The 21248-nt window shown below is 38.8% G+C and overlaps 2 protein-coding genes across 2 annotated transcripts; both read right to left on the reverse strand.

Annotated features, from left to right (window-relative positions):
- Positions 1–1820: 1820 nt before the first annotated feature.
- LOC129809493 (uncharacterized) lies at positions 1821–2555 on the reverse strand. The gene is made up of 3 exons (XM_055859337.1): positions 2380–2555; positions 2217–2300; positions 1821–2150 (listed from the first exon to the last, which is right to left on the reverse strand). Exons 1-3 carry the CDS (start codon positions 2423–2425, stop codon positions 1981–1983), a joined length of 300 nt encoding a protein of 99 aa, XP_055715312.1. The 5' UTR covers positions 2426–2555; the 3' UTR covers positions 1821–1980.
- Positions 2556–3555: 1000 nt separating this feature from the next.
- On the reverse strand, positions 3556–21148 carry LOC129809495 (dynein axonemal heavy chain 3). Its single transcript, XM_055859339.1, has 13 exons — positions 20987–21148; positions 20454–20920; positions 18143–20365; positions 13001–18079; positions 12867–12944; positions 11229–12021; positions 10577–11166; positions 9772–10515; positions 6382–7232; positions 5813–6295; positions 4791–5748; positions 4683–4721; positions 3556–4616 (listed from the first exon to the last, which is right to left on the reverse strand). The coding sequence occupies exons 1-13, from the start codon at positions 21117–21119 to the stop codon at positions 4302–4304; spliced, it is 12753 nt and encodes a 4250-aa protein (XP_055715314.1). The 5' UTR covers positions 21120–21148; the 3' UTR covers positions 3556–4301.
- Between the last annotated feature and the right edge of the window lie 100 nt (positions 21149–21248).

Raw genomic sequence — 21248 nt, forward strand, 5'->3', positions numbered from 1 at the left:
CATTTCCCAAAGCATGGGATGCTTTTCCACTCTCATTACAAACACGTTTGTCTTAAAGACTAGGCCGACTTGTCTTAAAGAACTAGGCCTTCCCACAAGGATAGTTCCGGGCACCCATTATTATTTTTTCTTTTACAGGGATGGGTTTGTCAATCCCATGCCCCGTGGAATCAAGTGCAGTAAAGCTCACTGGATGCAATTCGAATTCGAACACCTTTAACACCAGAAAAATTCTTGGTCACCTAAAGGGGATTCAAACTCCGGACACTTCATCATAGAGCTTGTGCTCTACCACTTGACCTATTGAGTAGTATATTTTAATATTTATTATCAGTTCATAATACCAGACTAGGGGGAAGTGAGACCCCTCTGAATTAGGCTTCTTTATCCTATTTTTAAATGGAAATTGAGTCTTATCATGATGTAATTTAGCTTTGAATATGGTTTGTTGAGCTTAATTATATGATAATAAGATCCAGTTTTATTTAAAATTAGGAGAAAAAGCCCATTTTTAAGGCTACCCCAATTCAAACTTGTCACTGGTAAAATAAATAAATTATTATTAATCGTATCGAGATATATTCATTACAATGCAATGGTCATAATTTTTTACAATGTCCATATCCCGTATTAGAAGAACCTGCTAGTCCATTTGTAGACTCGCCCAGGAGCGCCTTCCCCGTATTGTGGATGCTTCTTCTATGCTCCCGGAGTTGTTGGACGTAGGCGGTGCATTATATTACGTTATTAACATATGAAAATTGTCTTAATTAGACATTCAGATCTATGCACCGGGCGGGACTCGAACTCACAACAGTAAGTCGACCCAGGGAATCGATCCGCCCAAGAGCCAACGGTCTTGCCTATTGAGCCACTGATTCCCCAATAAATAAATTAATTAAAAATAATAAAATAAATAAATTTGATCCATCCTTGTAAAAAGGATGGAGCAAATTTACACTTTTTTGTGATAAATGTGCATTCATAGTTTGGAATTTTATCCATCTTTTCCTAAAGGATCCAATTTGGATCAATTTGATCTTTTATTATTACCAGTGCAGTGGTCCACTTCTTCCTAATTTTCAAATATCAAAAGTCGCCGTTATTATATGAAAGAGACGATATGCAAATTCTCCTCAGGATACGTAAGAACGTAAATTTTCTAAGGAAAAACTACGAAACAAACACGTTATTTTATTACGAATTTACTAAGTAAGATTTAACGTTTCAATATGCTATCTAAAACATAAACGGTAAAATAAGATAAAATTTAATTGTAGAAGTTATGTTCTTGATGTATTTTTAAAAACGTAAAAATTACATTTTATTTACATTAGGTTTAATCCTTTAAGAACGAGAGGATCAAAAATTATGTATCAGAAAAAATAATTCTTTTGCTAACTTTTTAGAGCAAAACGTTACTTGTAGATTGTCGTAGGATTTTTGAGTCACCCGTGAACCAATCGTACTTAAAGGGTTAATAATAAAATGTTTGTAAGGTAAAATGAGCCAATTTTTTCCGAGAAATATTGATTTAATAACACTATGCTTACCTTATCTTTTTCTCGTTCAATACAGTGAAGAGCACCATCTCAAATATATATGCAACAGAGTATTTATAGTCGTATAATTTTGAAGTGACTCACACGCTAAAGCACAATATTAGAAAAAATGTATTTTAAACTTAATTTGATAAATCAATGGGGAGTTTAATGTAGTGACGACATTCCCAAACACGAGCCATTAGCATCCATTGATCTTCAAGTATCCTTTATGTGAATTTTGGCACAACTCTTTCCTTCATTCGTAAAACCAGTCAATTTACACTTGTTTAAAGTTTTTTTTTAATAAAAAAAAATCAGCAGACTGTTTAACAGGATGGTGTCGGGCTTATTAGTACAATTAGATGAATAGAGAATTCGGTATATTAAATTAGTTTTAATTAATCTGTCTGTGGTGTTTAAATGGGTGGCACGCTTCTCAAGCTACATATGAGTCTTCCATGGTTCGGGCTGGGGTGTAGGAATTTTGACTGGAAACATCTTTTGACAGGACGAATCTGTACATGACGGCATAGAGGATACCACCCACAATCAGATTTGCCAGCGCCACTGCCACAATGATGGCCCAGGCGGGAATGGGGAGACCACCTGTAAAAATATACATTCACCATTTGTACGGTGATTTTATTTGCCAGTTTTACGAGATAGACTCACGTTTATAGCTGCGTGTCATGACGCGACGTCCTCGAAGCACCTTCCTCCTGGCCTCTGTCTCCTCTGTGAAGAGGCTGAGGAGCACTGAAATAGATTTTTTTTCTTCATTTGTAAACCAAATTCAAACACTCTCCAAATCACAAAACACCAGAAGGTAATTTACCGAGAATAACGACGAGATAGAACCAGCCTCGCTTAATCAATTTCATCTTCACTAAAATACTTTCTTTTCTCCACAATTCTGTTATTTCACAAAATTTTTGTCCTCTTTATTTGTGACACTGACGAAGAATATGCCTCACCCAACGTGTGAAAATTACTTTAAGCGCGAACCTCTTTCCAATCTCTTATCTTTCCATAGATAAGATTACAAAGACAAGGTGGTTACGATGATAGAAAAATTATTCATGAACATTTTTGGGATCATCAAAAATATTTTATTTACCTTTATGAAAATACATTTTTTTTATCAAAAATTCTAATATAAAAAAACTCGAAATTCCAAAATATATTATTCATTGTTTTTTTGCAAAAATAGTCAATTTATGAACACACTGTGATAAACTTATCTAGTGAATTCTGTGCTATCAAAGATAAAATAGTGAAAAAATATGTGACGAAGTATGTTGCAAGGTGTATGTGTAATTTTCCATATAAATCGACAAAGAGGAAGAATTACTCATTGGATTCCATATAATTTCCTCTGAATTTTCATTTATTGAAGCTTCATGGAGGTTTCCCCAAAGCTTTTTAATTTGAAATATCTATAAATGCTATCCAAAAAATATTTTTTTTTAGATGTTAAAGCCCTTAGCGATATTTTCGCTACTAAATTTACTTGGATGCTTCAAAGTGTATAAGAAATCTAACAAAAACTCTCTTCCAATCATACAATTCTTAATCCTTCACTGAGAGAAATCCGAAAAAGTTAAAATAACATTCCGGAAATGTTTATATTACCCTGCAGTATTGATTCGAAATCGGTGTAAATATTATGCGTTTTAGGTGTATTAGGGGTTAAAGTTACCCTTTTTCATGTTAATTTTACCCTTAAAAAGGTGTGAAATTAACATTAAAAAATGTTGATATATTTTTACACCTAAAAAGTGTGAAATTTATGAGGAAAAAAAGTTAATTGCACCCCCGTTTTTTCCCAGTGTACGAAAAGCAGAGGTGCAAAGTCACCCTCTGAGTCCAAAGCCACCCGTACGGGTCCAGTCAAAATCCCGAATGAGTCAAAATCTTGAAAATCCGAATCAGGATTTTGTCTTTGCAGGATTTTGATTTTGACTTTTTGAAATTCTCACCCATTCAATATTTAGACCCATACGCGAATTTAGCTTTCGAGATTTTGTCTTTTTTTGGATTTTGGCGTTCGGGATTTGGGATTTCAGAAATTTGGCTATCAGAATTTTGGTCGGTACCGGGGATAGACATATACAAAACGTTTAGAAAAGGAATGTGAATTTTGATTTTACGCAATGTTCTTGATCGAAAAGGTGTGCAAGATTCATAAAATAAATAAAAATTGATGTCCAAATTTATACTTCCTCCGTTCGGAAAAGTCGGGGAATGAAACATAAAATTTTTAGGGAATGATAAAAATATTTGATGAATTTAAGTAAAGACATTTACACACTATGAAGAATTAAAAAAATGTTTTTTAATAAAATTTCTCTTATGATGTGCGGGCAGAACTGTTAATTTTTTTTTCAAAAAAGCAAATTTTTGATGAATGTGTAGACGTCAGTTTCAAACAGTTCGACATTTCTTCAAATAAGTATAAAATAATTAGAATGATCATGTTTTTGTATTTGTTGCTGACATGTCTTATAGATAAGATAGTGAATAATACCGACTTTAAGTATGCTCACGGAATAGACGGTATAGACTTGTGATAGAGTAATATTATTTTATATAGTTGTTAATGTCCTTCGAGAATTGTACAGGAACACGTTGAGTTCTTACCACAAAGATTCAATTTCATTACCTTTTTTTTGTTTTCAAAATAAAATATTCGATTCAACGCTCTTGAATTATGTTGGATTTTTTAATAAAATCATCTGAAGTTTAAGCGAAATTAAATTAATCGTCTAATTGACACAAGCACGCGACTCCCCGATTAATCCAATGCTTGGGACTTTCTTTGCATTCTAAATCAATGTACATGACAAAATTAGTGGAATGGCCAGTAGATGAGAGTGTCCCTCTCCTGGCACTAGTCTTATAAATAGGACACATGTACCTCTTCAGTCTTTTCTTCATGTGCTTCCTGTCCTTTAAGGACTTAATCGTAGGCTTCACAGAGATTATAGGGAAACGATCATGCAATGTTCTTGGTAGAGATTCATCGAGAAGCCTTGCAAGACGATTCCACCGAGCTCCCTCGAGAAAGAGACCCTGAAATTGGAGCAAATGATTTGTTTGCACATTCAATCAAAATTCACTCTCAGTTTCATCACTCACATCGAAACATTTAAAATCGCTGTTTGCCTCCAAGTTATTCTGTGGAAGATTTTCAATATAGAATGTGAGTCGTGTGGGTTAATATTGGCGGATTCAATTAAGACCTACCTTCTTATATGTATCAAAGTCAAGATCATCTTCTGTTTCGTATGCACTAACATCGAAGGTCATGTCGATTGTATCATAAGATTTCTTTGTCCTCCGTGCGTAATTTTGCAAGATACCAGTGATGAAGGATTGTGGGAAGAAGAAACTGGACAACCAGAAAACATTTGGTTCTCCATGATCAATCCATTTCTGCAGAAATGCCATTCGATCAATTAGATCACTTATGTAGCTGGCCAGTGGTTTGAGAGAAGGGTAACTGTGTGGCGTCCAGTCTTGTGGCAATATCCCCTGCCGGATGGCAAGATGAACATTTTCCAGTTGAGGAATGAGGGCAATTTGTCCAGAGACCGCTCTCTGGACATCAGTAAGGGATTGTCTGATATATCTCAACAATTTGTTAAACTTGATGACTTCCTGATGGAGAAAAACATTGAGAGAATTTGAGTAATTTGTAGGATACTTCTCAATCATGAATTTCTCATCTATTAATTCCGGAAGACGACTTAGTATGTCCTCACAGATATCTTCTACATGATCTTTGCTGTCCTCCTTGGACAGGTCATCTTTTCTCATAGCTGCAAGTAATTCTGTTTGGGTGACCAATACTCCAGCCAATAGAGTATTAGTCTCTCGTGTATTTTTTGCTAAATTAGCATTTTCATGGAGTCCAAATACTTCCGGATGCGCCACAAATGGGAAATTACTAATGTGTTCCAAACTCTTCATCCTGTTAGCCTCAACGGGAATGGTATAAGTACCCGAAGAGGTGAGAGGGCAATTTTCCACTTGAACGGAATCTTCATTGTAAATCCATTCGAGGAGGGACATGAGAAGTCGACGATCTTTATCATCTGTCACCCGGCCACCGTAATTGCATTCGCCTGTTAGATCCCTATGACCCCTGAAAGGGATCCTTTCATACTGCCTGATGAACATCTTAAGCTGTGTGAGAGATATTCTGCAAAGAAATTGTGATTTATTGAACTTGATCTTTCGCAAAAAAATAACATGATAAATTATACCTAAGATCAGTCTCATTGAATTCATAAGGAATATTCCACCCCAATGGTCCAAATTCACGTCTCTCTTGGACGACAGCGTGGAAATAGACGAGGGCAAAAACACCCCGGAACCACAGACTTTCCAATTTATTGTCCCCAGCAAAGGCATCCGTGAAGAATTTATCACTGGCCAAGGGGTCAGATTTGAAGCACTTCTTCATATTCAACTTCAGTCTCTTTGGTGGTTCATTGGTCATTTTGATGCTATTCTGTAAGATGAACACAGGAAAATCCGGACAGGGATATGCTGTACACCAAAGACGGAAGTCTTGATGAACATTTTCATTATCAGCTAATTCAATGCAAATCCTTTCTAAATTATCCATCCACGATGATGCCACATGGCAATTTTGCAGGACAATCCAGTGTCCAGCTTTCTGACCTTCTTCGATCATTTGCATAGCCTTTGGACCTTGTCCTTGACCCAGAGAAATTGTGTGACACCTGCAAAACATCAACAACATTATTGATTTGTAAGGAATCAGAGAATGCGCAAGAACTTGATTGCATGCTCCACAAAAATTACATACTTATCCTGCATATTTCGTTCCTTGGCAAATGCCAGCAAATCATCCATTGGGTCCGATCCTGATGTCAGGAGGAAGATCAAAGGAGTATTGGGATTGCTATCAGCAAAGGAAGTGATTAACTCAAAAGAAGGTGGTTGAACGAATGACTCATTGAGATGATTGATAATAAAAATTCTAACTGCCGGAATAACAGAATCCGGTCTCAGAGCTTTCAAGATGATCAACCTGGAGATATCATCAGCAGTATCATAAGGAGGCGGTAGGGGCGTCTTATGTGGTTCCGATTGTTGAAAGAATTCTTTCCATGCTACCAAATTTGTCCCAAAATCCTCCTGAAAGTTCTTAAAATTTTCCAGGGTGGACAAATTGACGATTTGATCCCAAGACTTGTTAGCTAGCCAGTCAGGAGCTGGATTTTCATCCGAATTATTTCTTATAGTTCCACTGGATAGAAAATGCACAAGGAGCTGCTCATCAATGACTTTCCTGGCACGCAAGATTCCAATGCAAATAACAAAGGAAAAAATAAGTTTGTCCTTTTCAAATAGTGATCGACAGATATTCTGATAAACGGAAGTTGTAAAGAACTGGTTAAGATTTTCGAGTCTGTCCTCCAAGACATTGGATTTTGGAGCTTTGATAATGGCCTGGACAAAAAGGGAAAGGAACCAAGTGAGAGAATACTGATACATGGGATCAATGTTGGCCAGTTCTGTGATACAGAAGAACAGAATTGAGGAATGCTTGGCCACTGGGAGATACAGTTGGCGAGCTTGATCAATTTCTGCTTCGGTAGCAACTGCAATGACCTGCTTGGCCTGAATTTCTTCCGAAAGAACTTTGCTGGATGACTGAAAGAAAATTAGTGCAATGTTAACTATATTAAATCAGTATTATTTTCTTACGATTTTACTGCGAAGTAGTATAATTATGTCTTAAATTAGCTCCGCCCAAAAATAATTTTAAGCCACGCCCCAGATAGATGTCATGTCACTTTGAGTTTGTTTCTAATATCCGCTGAATATATTAGGTGAGATTCTTAACAATCTCACCTACTATAATCCTAACAAAATTTCATGTCGTCCGATCGACCTCAAACTTGGCCAAAATGTGTTTCAGCACTTCCTGATCACGAATATATATGTGGCTAATTTACGTTCCCGGCCGGCTGGCCGGCCGGCCGGCCGGCCGGCCGCTCTTTGGAGCTTAATAGCTCCTAAACTAAAAGAGATATCGACTTGCGGTTTTCGGCAAAGGTTATATATCGGGTGAAAATTGCAACTTGGTGCATTGACCCCCCACCCCCCACCCCTCCTTCCGCCATTTTGAAGACCCCCCTTTTTTTGTTTTCTCAATAGCTCCGCCCCTATGGCATCGAGCGGGCCCAAATTTTAGTATGTTATAGCTAGGCCTTAGAGCTTTCCATCAATACCAAACTTAAGGTCCCCCGACCCCCCTGACCCGAGCTATAAGGGTCCAAAAAAAATTTCTTAAAATGGCCATAACTCCGGTTCTAATTGTCAGAATTTAAAAAGTGAGGGCTTTTTGGAAAGCTCTCGTGAAATGCCACTTCCCCTTCTAACATCGCAAGTTCATAAAACCACCGCTAGGAGCGCTATTATTAAAAAGAAAATTTTTAAATTTTAAAAGTTAAATAACTCAAAAACTCCTTATGCAATCGGGCTGAAATTTTAGTATGTTGTAGCCGTTGATTATACCTATCAAACAAAAAAAAACCTTAAGTCGATCCATAACCCCTGACCCAAGCTATAAGGGGTCAAAGTTCGAACATTGACCGGCCTCTATCTCCGGTTCTAATTAACATAGCGACCTAAATTTTACCTTTTTGGTTTCGTCTCAATGAGCACTTTCAGATGGAAGTTCAAAAGGTCACCACAGGTGGCGCTGTGATAGCGTCAAAATTCATCGAAATTCAAAGTCACTTTTCTCAAAAACGGCATTGTGCAAGTTAATGAAATTTTAGTATGTTGTAGTCCAGTCTAGGGCGTTTCCAAAATGGTGCGTATGCGCGCTGTGGTTTCAATAGAACCGGAGATATGAGGGGTCAAAGTTCACGAAATTCAAAAAATCATATCTCCGGTTCTATGTGACCGATTTTGATGAATGAGGGCTTAAACGAAAGATCTCACCAAATGCTACAACTTTCTAGAATATTTGAACTTCGTGGGACCAACACCAGGGGCGCCACAGTCGAAAAACCAATTTCAATTTCACATAACCTCAATTATCTCGACTGTCGCTGAACCGATTTTGATGATTACTTCAACATAATTGTAGAGCACATTTGTCTCTACATTTCGTCCATACATCATTTTCCGACTCAGACTACGCTATCACTCCGATTTTGCCGTTTAAGTGTGAAAAAATTGATTTTTCCCATAATAACGCTTTGAAATCACTCAGATGCCAATTTGACTGCCTCTACTCCACGAAGACACTTAAAATAGGGTTTTAAATGGAAAGTCCCACAAAATACAACAATTCTTTGATATAGTTGAAGTTCAACAAATGACTACTTGGGGAACTCTGGATGAAAAAACGAGTTAAGAAACAAAAAACCTCGCTTATCTTGGCTTCTGAGTAATCGATGAGATCATGTTCTATGGGAAAATTATAGAGAACATTCTGGTCTACATTTCATCCATATATCACTTTTCTATCAGTTCATCCAAATCCTTGATATTTTGGTTTAAATACAAAATTTGTATAATTTCACGAATTTGATTCAAGATAACTGAATGGCGTCTCCCAACTTCAGCTCCAAATCGAATTTGCATGCACTCCGAGTTAGCTCACGTTAAGAATCTCACCTACATAAGCCGGTTAGGATTATCTGTCCCTTTTTAAAATGCTACAAATTATTATTAATCGTATCGAGATATTTAATTACAAGGTAATCATTTTTACAATGCGTTATATCCCGTGTTGGAAGAATCTGCGAAGTCCATTGTAGACCGCCCAGGAGCGCCTTCCCGTAGTATGGTGAATGCTTCTTCCATGCTCCCGGAGTTGTTGGGCGAGGCGGTGCATTTTTATTACGTTAAATCACAGTGAAAATGTCTTTTTCTAAACATTCAGATCTTTGCACCGGGCGGGACTCGAACTCACAACAGTGAATCGAGCCAGGGAATCGATCCGCCCAAGAGTCAACGGTCTTGCCTATTGCGCCACTGATTCCCCAGCTACAAATGATATTATAGGCGTTGTCAAATTTTTGACAACAAATAAAACTTTAAAACATTTTATATCTCGTCAGTTTAATTGGCCTAAAATTTGTAAGAGGGCGAGGCCTAAAATATTATTTGGGTGGGGCTTACTGGGATGTCAAAAATGCTTCCATTTTTGACATCCAGAAAGTAAAGGACATACCAATATATTTATGGCGTTTTCGTCCTCAAGGATATTGCCTTCGGATGATGATAGCACTTGCAGGATTTGTGTCTCGATGTTATAGAGCAAATCTCTATTGCGTGCAGATTCAACAATAAGTATTTCCTTTTTCTCCTGCAAATCGGGACGTTCTTGGACTACCACAGTGGCCAGAAGTTGCTCCCTGAGACCAACTTCCGTAATCATGAAATTGAGAATGGTAACAAGAACTGCCGTCTCAGGCAAATAATGTGGATTTCTCAAACATGTTGTGATGTAAAAACGAAAATTGAAATTGTACTCAATCATTCCCTCGCCAAATCTGATAAAATACTCCCCTTTTTGCTTCACCACATTCCTTTCGAGGATTGGAAAGAGTCCTGAGTCAATGTACTCTCCCACATTCTCCAGCAAGAGTGGTAAGCCCTGTTTAATTGCATTTTCAGCCACTGCCATGTAGTCAGTATCTGTCTGTTTGATAACTTGCAAATCATTGTCCCTCTCCAGATTCTTAATCCACTTGTTTGCCTGACCCTGGGGATCTATCATGAGGGGATAACGCCGTGCTTTAGACACTATAATCCCGTTCTCCACTGAAAAAGTGTCTGATGGAAGGTCACAGAGTGACCAAGCACGCTGTTGCATAGGATTTCCCAGGGTGGAAGCCAGTGAGAAAATCTTCGTACAGGGAATCATTTGTTCAAGACACTTTTCATTCCACGCGTTAATTATTTCCGCTCGGAACTGAAATAATTCCGTTATTTAATATCTAATAAATTCTGCTAATTTCTGAAATTATTCTTACCTCAGTGGTGAAGCATCCCAAATAGGCGACAACACCAGCAGCCAGAAGGACATCCCCAACGACATTGTCAAGAGATTTATGTAGAGATGCAGCATTTTCTGACCACCTTGATTTCTCACCACCCAATCCTCCAAGGAGTCTCTCAGCTCTCACCAATTTCTTCTCGCAGTTGTCTATCTCATCCTCAAGATTCTTCTTCTCCCTGGACTTTTCGGCAAAGAAATCATTCAATTTCTGCAATTTGTCCAGAATCTCCTGCAATTCTGCTCTCTTTGCATTTAATTTCTCCATCTGCTGTGCCAATTCACTCTCTGCAGCAGCCAGGGCAACTTTCTTAGGTGCCACGATCTTGGCCACTCTGTCGTATACTTCCATGGCTCTGACCCAGCGACAGAGACCTTCACATGCCATTGAGACATTCTTGATCTTCTCAGGAACAAACTCGCGATCTGTGATGTACCTTTCTCGAACTCTTTTCATGACCGCAGTAGGGATATTGTCCTTATCAAAAGTCTTCAAAGATTCGAGAAATTTCATATCACCCAGCATTCGAAGAGATGGTGCCCAGAAGTCTTCAGTGATCTTTCCAGCTGAAATGAAAACCAATTTATTTAAACATATGCTCGAATTCATGAGAATTTACATTAATTACTGGGATCTCCTCTTCGATCGGGCTTGATTCCTTTGATAACGCACACAGCTTCCAGAACGAGTTTAACTCCCGAAGGAGGGTTTTTCATTGATTTTACCACCGTGATGTCAGCAGGTTTGAGGGTATCCAAAGCCGACAGAGCAGCTTCGAGTGCAGGAATAGCTTCTTGAAGATCACTTTCACAGTCATCCTTGATAGCCTGGGCCGAAGCTGCAGCTTCATTAGCTGCCGCCTCATCAGCCCCAACCACTTCTTTCTTCTTCTCAGCCTCAGCAGTTTCTCGTTCTATGTTAACCATGATCTTCTCTGTCTCCTCGGACAGGATCTTAAGCTGGGGCTGCAATTCAAACAGATTTGTCTGCATGACCCCAACCTGAGCTGCTGCACTGTCCAATTTCTCCAAACCAATCACATATCGGTCTCTCTGAACGGTAATTTCTTCATATTTGACGGCATGGAATGTCTTGAAAAGATGTAGCATCTCCAAATATAGAGTGGGTGAGACGTAGTTCTTCCTCTTGAGTTTTATGAAAAATTTCCTAATTTCCTTTTTAACTGAAGAATTGAAATAAATAATCATATCAATAAGTTTAGTCTCCAATTCTGATATATTGAGATTCGGATCTCCACCGGATTTCAGGGATAATTCCATGGAACTTATGTAGGTTTCAGCTACTTTGACCAATGCATCATTTGGCCATTCTGTAAACCAGTCGATGGTGCAGCAGTTTATCAAGGAAGGGAATGTCCTTATTCGTCTCTTTAGGGAATCTCCAATAGGTGATAAAGAAATCTGCGTGAATTAATTACAGGGCATTCAATAAATGTTCAGTAACTTTTCTAGAATGTTACTGTTTAGTGAAAATTCTTTAGATAAAATTAGAAAACTTTTTAAATACAAAAAAAATTACGCGAGTGTGAAATGCTTCTATTGGAAACAAATTAATCCAAATGGAGATAAGGGAAAGTTTCTAATTGGAGACAAATAGTGTAAGTGAAACCGCGACGAAAAGCTTCCAAAACCTTGTTGAGTTACTCCTGAGTCCTGAGTGCAGGATTTGTTCTTATTCCTAGTATTTTCTCCTTTCCCATCTAAAACAATAAGAAAATCTCTCCAAAAAAATCATATTTCCGGGGTTTCTTATTGAAGCATTTGCAGACACTTCAGAAAAACCCTTTTTGTTTACGAAATAGGTAATTATTTCATTTGAAAACTTCCGTATTGTTATCACAAAAGATTAGCACTTAATTCAACTAAAATTAACCAGAAATGTGACATTAAATGTTAAACAAAACGAATGAACAACAGTCACCTTATTGTGCTTTTCATTGGTATTCTGAATCTTTTATATAATTAATTATTTTTTGTTAGTTAAAAAATTGAAATGATAAATGAAACATAAAATTTTTGCTCTTTTATTTAAATTTTTTGATTTTGTTCTGATTCTTAGAATTTTTGTTTCAGTTTTTTAATAAATAAATCTATAATAAAAATATATCATATCAAAAGTTTGACTAATTTTTTAATGCTCTACGTAAGAATATAATTTAAACCGAGATTATAAATTTCAATTGTAATTACGCTACAGCTAAACCGTCTCTAGGCTAATCCTTAGACCTTTGCAAAACATTACTTACACATATATGTAGGTGTTCTCTAACTCTTTCGGTGAAGAACGTATAGAGTGCCAGAGGAGTGGAGTCTATTACTTTATTCTTGAATTTAAAAAAAAATAATTACATTAAAATAAAAGATAATTTTTCACTCTTACCAAAAGCTTTGCTTCATTCTGCATCTTGTCCAGAATGTTATTTTTCTCATCTCCCTGGAATAGATTATTTATATCAGCTGTATGTAGGAGTGAATTGATATCCTCAACGAAAGCCTCCTCCTTTGCCTGAGAGTCACTAAATAGGAAAACAGTCTTTTTGTTATCAATTCCACATTTCATGAGAAGCTTCTTCATGTCCTCGCGCCAGTCGTTGTAAGAGTACGATTTGGTAACTTCCACTTGAAATAGATCTGCATCCATCATGCTGGTAGCCAATTTAACAGAACTCCTTCTGCCTGATCCTCCAAGACCAATTAGCAAGACATTTCCTTGGGGCATTTGAAGTACCCTTGCGACACGGGATATATGTTCAATGACAAATCGGAATAGCACTAAATCCATGGGACTGTTGGAGTTGCTATTGTACTGATTGAGATAATATCCCATGACTTTTTCGAGTTTTCCCAAATTCTCTACTTCATCGTAGATTTTAGGATCGGCATCAGGTTCCATGTAATTTCCAAAGATTAAATCTCTCATGTGACTGTCTGAGAGTCTTTCTGTGGCAGAAATACGATCTCCAAGAGCCTGTGATAGACTCATTCGCAATTTTGAAGTACAAATTGTATGAAGAAGATTGAACATCTTATTTCGATCATCGTCATCCACGAGGCGATCATAGAAAATCCTATAAGTCTCATGGGCCCAAAGCCTTACCAATTTCTCCGGATCCTGAAGTCTCTTAGCGGGTACGAGAACTATTCCTTGGTAAACTTTTGATACATCCCTGAGTGAGAACATGTAATGTAATTTAGCTGGTGTTGGCAGGAAGTTTTCCTTAACGACTGTGAAAAGTTCAATTGCAGCTACACTGAGAGCTTTAGAAAGTCGTGTAAGGGTATCAGGGTACTCTTTGGCAAAGTGCCACTCTCCAATAGCATGAAAGATTCTCTGCATTGTGGTCAATTCCAGAGAATCAACGGAGACAATGAACATATGCCTGTAGAGTCTTTCGAAGATATAATTGCTTCCACCTACGAGTCCCATAGCGCCAATACACAAGAGATCTATTAGTTCTAATTTGGATGTATCCTCAAGATCAGACCAGTGCCTATGGTCCAACCATTGACGAATGAGTTCTAGCGACGACTGGGAACCATACTTATCTCGCATGGGCATTGCCATATCATCTACAAAGACCAAACACTTCTTTCCCACTGGCGGTCCAAATACTCCCTTCCGGCGTCGATCGAGCTTGGCCATCACAAGTTCTTGAACTTGCTGCGCTGTTGTCCTGGCCGAAAGATTAATATTGTTGATGAGAAATTTGGTCTTTGGGAGATCTCTCATGAAAGCATTAACAATAGCACTCTTTCCTGTCCCCGATGGTCCTATAAGAAGCATTGGGAGCCGGATATCCACACATATTTCCAACCAGTTTTGAATGAAGCCTGATTCCTTCGTCGGTACAATTAAATCCATCATGGAAAGATCCGAGACCAAAGGAGTGTCCTCAGATTTTGCCCATGGCCACCAAGATTCAGTTCCATCGAATCGATAATCCAAAAAAGTCATTTTTTCCGGAAATATTTGTCCACGATTGAGAGTGAAAAGCTTGGGTTTGGGAAAATTATCATTTGTACCGTAGAGAATCTTCCTTATAGCAACATCAACAATTTTTCTGCTCTCAATCGTTAGGGTGGAGCAATAACTCCAGACTAAGCAATAGAGAAAAATTTGCTGGAACCACGTTTGATTGAGATTGGTCTGCTTGGACAGGAAAGCCATAAAGAAAGTTGAGAGCATTCGATAACTGTAGAGAGATGATACTGAGAGAATACAATCGCAATTGCTGAGAATGTCCAAGAGTGGAGGAATCAGCCAGCTCACAAGAGCTTCATAGAGAGCCATATAAATGTCCGTAGTTCCTTTTTCCTGGAGTTCATGGACAAAGGATTTATGGAGGGATTCCCAGCCAAGTTGACTGGACTCCATGTAAATCATACCACATCGAGACACTGTGGCTGGTGATGCTTGATCGAGATTATCTGGCTCAAAGATGAGATTCATTTGGCGGGACATGTAAATTATTTCGCCAGACATTAGGCAGAGTTTTCGGTTGTCGTCGAGAACAGTATTTAAATTTTCAATCCAAATGGGATCAACTGGTCCGTCAAAAATGATCCACTGGCGTTCACTACCAGATGAATAAGCCATCTCCCTGAATGTCTTGGCCAACACACCGTCAGCCCATTCATGGGATACTGGATCAAAATGTCCATACAGCTGACCCATTGAAATAGCTTTTGGATTAATAATCCTCGAGTTGACACCAAATTCCTTAGTCTTTGCCTGGGGATCTTTTTGGATTTCCCGCAGTACACTAGCTAAAAGTTGATAAGCTGTGGTTTTACCTGACATAGCTCCACCTACAATCACAAGACCATGGCGAACTAGCAGGGTCTCATATATTTGTAAGATCTTTTCCCTGAACCAAGGAGTTAGTTGAAGATTTCGTTCCTTTACTTTTACTTCCAGCCATTTCTCAATATCCTCACGATCCCGTATCGGGAGTTCCACGTTTGGAAACAGATCTTTGTAAATATCTTCAAAGAGTGGTATATCTTCCGGTAGAAACTTTGGAAGATTGACATCAATAAGCGCTCTAAGAATTACTTGCTTCTCCGAATAATGAGGATGAGTTCTTTTCAGAGATCGCGACATTATTAATACAGACTTAATAGCTCTCATTCCGTAATCATAGTGACATTGATACGAGAGTTGTTCAGAAGATAGCTTATAAACTTGAAGAATCTTCTGTGCGAGTACCTGAGATTGTTCGAATCCACAAGAGTAAAGAGTGATTTCAGCAATTAAAGCTCTATCAGGAAGCATCATGGCCACTGTCCTAAACAATACTTTTAAATTGTCTGGTATCTTATTCCTAGAGCCTTGATCTGAATTCATAGTGATGAAAATACTACAAGTGGGATCTAGCTTCAGTGTTGCATCTTCAAAAGTAAATTTTACAGCTTTTTTACTGATAGCTCGCTGTATGATTAAAATTTGCTGAGCTACAACAGAGAGGACTTCCAGATCAATCCTATTGAATTCATCAAAACATGCCCATGCTCCAGATTGAGCCAATCCTTTGAAGAACTTTCCCAGAGCCTTGTAATCAAGTCCATCAGAACAGTTGAAAACTACACATTTTTTAGCCACAGCCTTGGCCAGATCCTTGCATGTTTCCGTTTTGCCAGTACCTGCCGGACCTTCAGGAGCTCCTCCTAGGTTGAGTTTCAGAGCTCCCATTAAAGTACGAAAACATCGAGATGTTAGTGGAGTGACTATTAGTCGAGAAACACTCCCTAAATACTCCATTCCGTAGGGAATGTCTGTGGAGATCATTGAGATGCAGACAAACTCCTGCTTCTCAATATCATCAACTTTCCAGTAATATCTCAGCTGAGAAAACCATTCAAAGTCCCCCACATCACTTACATGAGAGTCCATAAGTTCCTTCATTACATCCTTCTTGTGAACATCAAGGATCACGAGGGATTCCATTGTGATCCTTTGAGAGTCTGTCAGAGTATCTCCACGAATCAATTTGACATTTTCATTGATCTGCTGAACTGCTCCTTCATAATAAGTAGTTAAGGAACCCTTGGTGATAGCTTCCTCAACATCTGCTGTCCACGTGAGGCAAGAGATCGTTTGAACAACCTGTCCAGCCCACTTGAGATTCCACGTTTTCTTAGGAGTCACATAGTAGATGTCATAGGCCGATCTCAACTGTTCCTCAATGCTTTCGAACATCACTTGCTGGACTTCCTTCAGCCATTTCTCTACCAAACCATTTGCTGAAGCAGGATTAATTCTCTTAGTTAGTGGCACAATTTCCCCATCGAATGATATCATTGCCATAATTTCCATACTTTGATCAAATTGTAGTGCATTGATTCCTTCGAAACATTTTTTAAGATGAGGCTGCACCCTTAGGGGATCTTTGGTTTCTGAAAGAATCTCAAGCAGTTCATCATTGGAAAGGAAGTAAAATCGCGAGAAGTACTGCCTCTTCTTCTCCAGATACATATTCAAGCCCTTCTGGATACCTTCCAAATCAACAAAGGACTTCTGAAGAATCTCCAGCATTTTGGGATAATCAGTGGCTTGTATGACCCTCCTTTCGGCTTCCGTGTGTTTCATCATCTTCCTCCAAATTCGATCAACTGCCTTGAAGTTTCTTCCTTCCTGCGGCATCTGTCTCATAATATCTTCAGAATTGAAAATTGGCTCTAAGTACATCCATGTTGACTGTACCTTCAGCCAGATATCCAGAATGTCCTGCATTGAAATTAGCTTATCCTCCCAATTTGTTGCCTTTTCTCCCAAAGCAGCAATATAGGGTGATCCTCTCATTGCTTGGGCCTTTAAAATATGATCATCCAAGAGAGTCTGTATATCATCCACTGATGCTAAAATATGAGTGTCCGAATCTCTGTAAGGATTGACCTCGAACATCACTTCTGTCCACTCAGATTGCATCTGAAGGAGCTGAGTGTTCAATTCAAATTCCTTTCCTGCAGCATTTGAGATCTGTTCCAGTCTATCCACAATCCTCATGATATCAATCTCAACGAGCGAGGCTAAGGTTGAATATTTCTCAGGATTCACCTCCTGACCCAATTCCTCCGATATTTGCTCCCAATGCCTTTCGGACAATCCTTCTCGACAAATTGCTTCCAAGACTGGTAGATAGATCTTGAATTTGTCAATTTTCATCCTTACTTGTTCAGCTATACGCTTTGCTTGGGGATTTGTCACAAGGGCTTTAGATAGTTTGTAGATTATCTTGCCCATATTCTCCACTTCTTCTCGGATTTTTTCAGCATCGAGATCCTGAAAAGAACCGTAGTACCAGCCTTCATAGCAAGAATCGAATTGGTAAGCTGTATGCCAAAGCTTCTCAATAGGATCCATTTTTTCCATAAGCTCCACAAGAACTGGAAATGAAGATTGCTCGATCTGGAGGAGATTTTCATCCACATTGATGGCTGTTGCTTCTTGATTGCATTTCTGAAAACGAAACAAATAATTTTATAAAGTTATTATTAGTAATTTGTTGATAAGATAACTTACCTCAAGAATACTCATTAGACCATCAACAGTATCGACCTTTTCCTTCAACTCATCCAGAGTTAATACATCCCTAATCTCTTTCATTCTGAAGGCATCCATTTTCTTTTTCTCAGTCAGCAAATACCCATCGAATTGAACCTTTCTTTCCCTTAAAGCACTTTCCAAATTATCCCTGACGACACTCAATCTTGCTGCACTAAGGTCCAGAACTTGTTCCAATTCCGATGGCCAGAGGAAAGTGCGAGAATTCAGGTGAATATCATCAGCATCAAGAGTTGCATAATGCAGAAGAAACATCACCCTTTCGGCTACAAGCTTGATCTCTGACTTAAGAACGAAGAGCCTTTCATCCCGACATTGGTTAAGGTAGTTCTGAAGAGCTACAACTTCAGGCGTCTCCTTGGGACGACCACCAGCATGAAGGGAAATTTCTTCAAATTCATCACAAAGTTTACGGTTTTCCACTTGATTCTTAGTCCTGAAGAAGTCAGTGACAAAGTCTTTCATATCCTTAATCATCCTGGCGAGAACTTGATTCACCCTGCGATTGTCCAACATGAATAGATTCAAAGGAACAAAGTCCCTGAGGTAGTAAACGCCAAAGAGAAGTTCATTGAATTTTTCCATGAGATTTCTGAAGGCCGGCAGGGATGGAACCGTAGGCTGTAGGAAAAGATTCTCTGTGATTGCCTGCATTTTTCCCGCTAAGATGGGAAAGTAGTAAGTGTAAATGGGGTAAAGGTACGTAGTAGGGCCAGTTTGATTAGCTACCACAATCTTCCGCACCCTCTCGTACAATTGTAACATATCAATATGATCCTCAGGGATGCAGTGGAGGAATCCCATCTCTGAGGATGTTTGAGACATAAAGTATTCCATTCGAGGGATATTGTAGCCCACTTTCAGAATCTTCACGAAGTAATTGACAAAAATATCGGGCAGTTCTTCCATGTAAGGATCAACAAAAATCTTTCCGCTGTGTCGGATAATAAAGGAGACCTTATTGAGAGTAGGAGTAGCTGGTTGTTCAGGACTTGTGTCCAGAATGTGAGGATCATCAATTTCTACGTTATACAGGATAGATTCCTCATTGGTATTGGTATCTAATTCCCCGCTATATTTCCCTACGACTGATACATTGAGAGTCATCAGGGGTTGTCTGGTGAGTTTGACATCAGAATCCTCAACATTTCCTCCACTATACATCTCAATAGTCTCCATGAGGTGATCAACACTCTTCTTGACTAGCGTTTGCAATTGGTACGACATGAGAGCATGGATAGTACGGAACATTATTGTTGCTCGTCCACCATGACGAGAATGGAAAGCCACAAGATCGATCCAGAATTTGCGCATTTCGTCTATAAGATCAGCCACTCGTGGAAGCCAATCATTGACGAGAATATCCCGTGCAATCACGCAACAGGAATGCACAAGATCACTCATATTTCCAGAATCAAGAGGAATATCTGTCTTGTACATCTTGGCGGTATCGACGATCAAGAGATCACTGTATAACTCGTGCCACAGCATATTTATAGCTTGAAGCACTGGATGAGTAATCATTAGGACTTGATCTAAGCGATTCCTTGCCACTTGAATGGCACACTTCCATGGAACTGGAGCTTGGATTGTCAACTTAGGGAAGTCTTTAGGTTCAGGCATTAAGTTCAAGGCATCCTGATTCTCACGCTTCTCGAGAACACTCCGCAGGACATGCCTTCGAATACCATGACGAAAGTCCTCTTCCAAATCCATCAGCAAGGATATAATCATTGTGGCAATTTCTGGACGAATTTGGCGATTGGAATTAAAAAGAAAATCCATGAGCATAACTTCTGGATGGATATTTGGCCAGAGTAACTTTTCAGATTGAATAAATTTGTATGCGTCCTTCAAGAAACCAATTTTTGGGTTGATCCTAGGGAGAATTTTCACAATAAGATGCGATGGATAATCCTGTACACGTAGAACATTGATTTGAGCCATGAGGTCAATGGATCTCTCTTGAATTTCCGTTGTAAATTTGGCAAATTCAACAGTCATCTGGGCTGTATAACTTCTGAGAATTCTGGATCTCTGATCTTCCACCTCCATTGGCATAATTGGACGAAAATACTTAAGTTTCTCCCTTTCCACTGCTTTCAGCTTCATCAAGTACTTCTCATCGGATAATTTTCTTTTCTTAACAATCGCCTTGGACGTGGAAGTGGATGTGCTGGCCTGGCAATAAGATTAATTGACATTAATATTTGAGATAATTATTTGATGTCATCTATGCATAAATCATGCAAATAGGGTCTTGACTCACACTGCGCTGATACTTAAAAAATGATCCATCTCTAATTTGCTTCTGGGTTTCTTCATATCGTCGAATTTCCGGTTGCAGCAATTCATTGATGACCCTATTGACCTTTTCCAATTCACGACGATACTCTTCGGGGGACTTTATGACATTCAATGGAAAGTCCTTAATGCGACGGGGCTTTATTTTGTCCCTATCGAAGGACAAATGAAACTTTTCCAGAGAGATGGTTTTGTAAGGCGTCACAGCATCAATTCGATCATTGAACTTTCGTCGCAATCTTCTATTTATCTCCTGAGCTGACACCTTCTTGACCTTTGGACCATACTGACTTCTCGAAGATTTCTTCTTTAGGAGTGAAATTAAATGCTTGGTGACTTCTTCAGATGGTTTCTGGACACTGTGTTTTGTGTTGTGGTAGAAAAGGTCGAAATCATTGCGAAACTCAATGGGTTTGGCCTTTTTGAGCTTGTCTGGAAAGAGAGTTATTAAATCAATATAAGGAGAGTACCTCAATGTCCCCCAAATCCTTATCTTACCAATTTGTTCCTGAATAAAAGATCTGGCGGGATCGAGTGGTAAATCACCTTCGGAATACTTAAAAGCATAAAATGGCACATCCTCAATGTGTCTTTTATTTTTCCTCAAACTCTGAGATGGTTTTATTTTCATTGTTGTTCACCTGCAACACTTCACCACCCAAAGCCACTGTTATTTATTGTATATCAACAAACACTTAACAACCACCCACGTCGGCGCCCTTACGTATAGGGTCAAGGTTGAGAGACGAAAGTGGGACGA

The sequence above is a fragment of the Phlebotomus papatasi genome, chromosome 1 (assembly GCF_024763615.1).
Source record: "Phlebotomus papatasi isolate M1 chromosome 1, Ppap_2.1, whole genome shotgun sequence".
Lineage (NCBI taxonomy): Eukaryota > Metazoa > Arthropoda > Insecta > Diptera > Psychodidae > Phlebotomus > Phlebotomus papatasi.

Bases quoted from the DNA above. Each gene is read 5' to 3' on its own strand.
- LOC129809493 (XM_055859337.1), bottom strand. From the start codon at position 2,425: ATGAAATTGATTAAGCGAGGCTGGTTCTATCTCGTCGTTATTCTCG. The intron at 2,301-2,379 runs GTAAATTACCTT...AATCTATTTCAG, and splicing joins CTATCTCGTCGTTATTCTCG to TGCTCCTCAGCCTCTTCACA. The intron at 2,151-2,216 runs GTGAGTCTATCT...ATATTTTTACAG, and splicing joins CATGACACGCAGCTATAAAC to GTGGTCTCCCCATTCCCGCC.
- LOC129809495 (XM_055859339.1), bottom strand. From the start codon at position 21,119: ATGAAAATAAAACCATCTCAGAGTTTGAGGAAAAATAAAAGACACATT. The intron at 11,167-11,228 runs GTAATTAATGTA...TTTTCATTTCAG, and splicing joins CGATCGAAGAGGAGATCCCA to CTGGAAAGATCACTGAAGAC. The intron at 7,233-9,771 runs GTATGTCCTTTA...ATTTTCTTTCAG, and splicing joins AAAACGCCATAAATATATTG to TCATCCAGCAAAGTTCTTTC.